The sequence below is a fragment of the Punica granatum genome, chromosome 4 (genome assembly GCF_007655135.1).
Source record: "Punica granatum isolate Tunisia-2019 chromosome 4, ASM765513v2, whole genome shotgun sequence".
NCBI classification, from domain to species: domain Eukaryota; kingdom Viridiplantae; phylum Streptophyta; class Magnoliopsida; order Myrtales; family Lythraceae; genus Punica; species Punica granatum.
Genome location: NC_045130.1, coordinates 27,162,716 through 27,167,850, shown reverse-complemented (window position 1 = coordinate 27,167,850; position 5,135 = coordinate 27,162,716). Strand labels below are relative to the sequence as shown.

The following is a 5,135-nucleotide window of genomic DNA, read 5'->3' as shown; positions in this document are numbered from 1 at the left end:
TAGCTGAACAGTTCAGTTGGTTTGACCGTCTCTACTGAACGGCATTTTGAACCTAGTTTCTCTTGCCGTGGCAGGAAATTGCCTTAGAATTGGGCTCCTCTCCCCTCTGGCTATCGGTTTCTCTCTTCTCCCCTTTAGAAAAATATTGGCCGCTGAATTCCACCCTTAAAGGAAATTCCTAAATTTATCGAACTGCACAAATCGATCCGTAATTTATCCCGGCCCATGAAAGGGGGTGGCCCGTGTAGCAGCCTAAAGCCAAACAGCAGCTCTCATTGAGAGCCGACTAGAGTTTAACGAGCACCGATTGGAACTAGTCTCCACCCGATCATCAATCCCCTCTTCTTTGGTCAAACCTTAGAGAGACTCCAAAACTAACTTCCTCTTCAGATTCGGCCTGCAGGCCAAGGGGAATTCGGCATTCCGTTAGCCATTACTCGATCTTGAGAAAATTAATTTTATTAAAACATTCTCAAAGAATGCTCAAAATAAAAACCCAATTCTTATATTTATATCATCCCTAAACCACAGCATCGGTCGTACCTCCTTATGAAAAAAGAGTCCAGAACTGGGTGTCAAAAAGAACCAATTACATAATAATTCTATAGGTTTGTCAAGCCAAAACTTAGCTAATTTTCTGACAATTTTAGTCCTCGCTAACCAAAACATGCTGCACGAGATTTTGATTTCGAGTTTAATTCTCATCAACGGAGCTCTTCGTGCCCAATTATTATTCATTTCCTTGCATGCCATCATTACTCTCAAAACTGTGATTAGCAGTTAAAGATAGAGCAAGTCCCCCGGTTAAAAGGAAGGCAAACTTTATCTTATTCACAACATGCCAATGGGAAGTGGCAATAAGAGCACTAAGGATGGGCAACATTGGAATATAACTTGAAGGGACTAATCGAGCTTTTAATTTTTCAAACTCATCTACAATATAGTTAAGCAAAATGTTCGGGTAACTCCTCAAAAAAGAATTCTCCGCAGGTTAGCCTGCGATAAATTTACATCCAACATATACTAAATACGACAAAAGGTTAACGGTACCCAGCCAGAGGAACAGAACTTTCCTTAACCAGAAAACGCCTCCACTGTGTACGACAAGAAGCACCAAACTCATTTCCAGTAAGATCAAAGGAAGAATCTTCTTCTGCTTGTGTCCATCTCAGGCTAAAAAGTGAAAAAAAAGTGAACTCAGTGAGTAGATTGTTTCATAACACAAGGAAAATGTCTTTGTGAAGATTTATATATACCTTGTGAACCCATTCATATTCCCCGCTTTTGGTATCAAAAGTTCCATGCTGCAGACTGATCAATTTCAACGTGAAACGAGGGCCACATTCCTGCATATTATCAACACCATATAGGATAGTGGGTGCCCAGTAAGATTTTTGACACATATATATGTTTTCAAATATATATGTAAAGATTATGGGGGAAGAATGGGCAAACCTGAAGACGTGCAATCACTTTCTCCTGAGTGACGTTCTCACCCTTGGAACTTTTCGTCCCCTTGGTTTTGGAGCAAGTTGCCTTATTGGTTTCTTTTGTTTCAAAAATGTACCTGGACATCATGAACCGAAACCGACTGAGTCCAGCTGAACAAGCTTTAAGGCCTATTTGGCTTTAGAAATTTTTTTAAATCAACTCAGCTCCACTTATTTCCACTTATTACATTTTCCTTTTTCTTCAATTTTTTTAACCATTCAATTCAATTTCTAATACTAAATTCTCTCAACTATTCATTACTTTTTTCACAATTCATTACTTAATCATTACTTTCTCACAACTATTCATTACTTTTTTACACTTTTTCTCATAATTCAACAACACAATTATTACAAACCAATTAAAACCAAACCTCAACTCAACTCTAATACCAAAAACAACCTAGTCTTTTTAAGTGAACTTGCAAGAAAGTATCCCACAATGCTACTCTGTTCTCACCGATGATGTCTGAAGAAAATAAAGTCCCGCTGATTATGGAAAGTAACAACTCGACGGCCGCGGAAATTTGGATCTTGTGGAAAGAGTGACTGGATAATTCTGAAACAGATGAACGAAGAAATACAGGGTCAAGATACGATGATATAAAGTATACGAAGGGCATTACAATTCCTAACGAGGTATGATGAACATATATGTAAGGATCATAAAGTGCCATTGATCAAATTCACTACTAATGGTAGTGCACACCTTATACTTTTTGCTTAAGATGTAACAAAGATATATACAATCTAAACCAATTTCAACAAAATATAGAAAGTTTGACGACTGCCACCTTCCAATACGATGACCCAAACGCGTAGTAAAGTTGTTCAACACAAGCTCAGGCTCATGACTTGTTGGATTTCCATGATTCTGCAGGCGGTATAATAAGGAAGCAGATATTAGTATGAGCATTGCTGACCTTGAAATCATTCCTTGATAGAGTTTAACCAAGAAAATTGGAGACAAACCTTGATATCTTTCCTTAAAACAAGCTTTGATAGTTTAAAATGAGCAGTTGGTCCATCCGGCAAACCGATAATTAGAAGAGCATCTACAAGCCAAAATACAAGGAACTTAACATACGTGCGACATAAGGGTTAGGACAAAAATCGGATCAAGCAACAAACAAAATATTCAACAGTGCATAAGAGGGACCACCAACCTGGTTTCCTTCGGTTGGTGTGAACTACAATGAGAGACGTGAAGTCCTTGGTTTTGGCATATTCCACGATCTGTTGGTGGAATGAGTCGGTCACAGGAATTGCAAAAGGTTAACACATGAAATATCTATCGGCGCGGAGAAGAACCATTCTTCAATAGATTTGAGGAGAACAAAACAAACAAAACATAATTTCTATACAATATATAATAATTATAACTGCCAATCCAACCTAATGTATTGAAGAAGTTCCATTACCCAAATGAAGATAAATTTATAAGAAAGAACAATATCCCATCTTCCAAGAGCTATTCTTAAATATGCTATTTCAAACCAAAATAACTATAAGCTGATATTAAGTCCGTCTTAGAACTCAGAGCACAAACTAAGAAAAATGAAGTACCTTTTTTAGGTCATAAGTTCCCCGTTTAAAATACTCAGAATTCGGTATTACATCAAGAAGCTCTGAGATGAAAGCAGGCCCTAGCTGCAAAACCAAGCAAATACATATCAACAACGCCGAACAATTAAAACATCTAACAACGTATTTCTGTCAAGTGCGAGCAAATACAAAGGAGCCAGTTGGAACGGGGACGACGTACAGTTGAATTGAACCTGGAGGTGGTGATCAGTATCGTCGGAGTTCGCTCCCGCTTCAAAATGGAGCTAAGCTCGTCGGCATCATTCCGAGCAAATAGCTGCAATCATCAGAAGTTCATATAACTAGAACAAACCAAAAGAAGAATTAGAATTCCAGCGAAATGGCAAAATCAGAAGAAAAAATATAGAGACCTCTTCATCGTCGGGCTTGCAGACCGTCTCGTCAAATTCCCTTGTGTTTTCAATCGTGCGAGGAATCGCCCTCGGTGGAGGCTGCTCAGATATAATGCAGAAGCAGATATAAAATCAGCTATTCGATGGGACGCAAAGATTACGGAAACCATCGTCATCATTCATCATGGAGAAAGAGAGGGGGAAAGAAGGGTGGAGGGCCGGACCTCCTCGCCAAGCTCGAGGGCTCGCTTCTCGGCAGCGTCACGGGCCTTAATCTTCTTGCGCTTCTCGAGCTTCTTCTGGTGCTTGAGCTCGGCGTGCACGGCTGACCTCTTCTCCTTGTTCTTCATCATCGAGGGAAGCAGCTGCCCCTTCTCTTTCTTAACCATCTTCTTGTTCTTCTGCTTACCGTCGTCGAGTTCCGACCCTGAATCATTGCCCTCATTCTTTCTCATTCCCCCCATGGCTGCGCGCAGCCGAAGGGTTACAAAATTCCAATATCTGAAAAGAAACGGCTTTGCCCAGTTCAACCTATCACTCCACAATTAATGTATAACAGCGGTTCGACCCCATCACACAGATAAAAAATTGAAACTTCACCGCCATCGCCATTAGCATCAGTGGAACAATTAATAGAAAACAAATGAAAACCGTCACCTCTTTCACTTCGACTGGGAAATGACAGTGCGGCTGCAGGAGCGGAAGAAGTCGAAGTCGAAGTCGAAGTCGAAGTCGCAGTTGCAGATGATCAGAGGTCGCTCGGAATGAAGGCTCAGGCGGGATCAGCTTTAACCCCACCGACCGAACCAGACAACGGGACCAAGAGCAGCTGCAGCGGAGACGAGAGCAACTCGAGGGTTTATTGGGAGACGAAGATGGGCCATATGGGCCTAAAATAGTCCAACGGGCCCAATGAACAAAAATGTGATGTTAATTTGAACGTTAAAAACTTATTATATTTATATCTACTCATTTTATCAATGAAAATGTAAAATTTTTTAACAGTTTAATTACTTTGAATAGTTCGTAATTCTTATAAAAATTGAATTATGGAACCACTCAAATGTAGATAATGCATAAGCTATAAAAGAATTAGAATGACTTCTTGCATTATATTTTCTGGATCATCTTGAATTCTTACAATTTAAATTATTATGTTAATACTATTGTTCCATGTCGGCCGTCTCAAAGAAACGGGAAAAACGAAATAGAAATGACAGATAAATAATTTGGCGAAATTAAGAGTATTCGCGAATAAACGGCATTTTTAATTAGGAAAAATTACACATTATATAAGATTGTTATTTTTTGAAATCAAATCTTCAAAGTTTCATTTTGGCTTAATCAATCCTAAAACGTCAAGCCATCATACACTTTTAGTCCAAACTATGATTGACTGTTACTAGTAAGTCACACGTATTATTTTCCTCTATTGTGACATCCCGAAATAAGAGATAAATTTTAAAATAAAAGAAGAGAGAGATAGAGATGATTGGGGTCTCAATGGGTCTCGTCCTCATTTTGCTTTTCTTCCCCTAATCTCTTTGATTTTAAAGTTGGCAGGGCTTTGTTGGTAGTCTCTTGTTGACAACGTATTTTAGATTATTTCGAAATAGGATATTAATTGCAACCCATTGATACAATTGGATCAAGGCCCATCGCAAACAATGGGCCAAATGGGTTTACTTGATTTAGAATTGAGGTTAAC

The 5,135-nt window shown here is 39.0% G+C and overlaps 1 protein-coding gene across 1 annotated transcript; it reads right to left on the bottom strand.

Annotated features, from left to right (window-relative positions):
- Nucleotides 1-804: 804 nt before the first annotated feature.
- Nucleotides 805-4,272, bottom strand: LOC116206437 (ribosome production factor 1). Its single transcript, XM_031539312.1, has 12 exons — nucleotides 4,085-4,272; nucleotides 3,652-3,928; nucleotides 3,446-3,526; nucleotides 3,256-3,351; nucleotides 3,057-3,140; nucleotides 2,657-2,726; nucleotides 2,463-2,545; nucleotides 2,285-2,364; nucleotides 1,951-2,049; nucleotides 1,456-1,567; nucleotides 1,257-1,346; nucleotides 805-1,173 (listed from the first exon to the last, which is right to left on the bottom strand). Exons 2-12 carry the CDS (start codon nucleotides 3,889-3,891, stop codon nucleotides 1,135-1,137), a joined length of 1,074 nt encoding a protein of 357 aa, XP_031395172.1. The 5' UTR covers nucleotides 3,892-3,928; nucleotides 4,085-4,272; the 3' UTR covers nucleotides 805-1,134.
- Nucleotides 4,273-5,135: the final 863 nt, after the last annotated feature.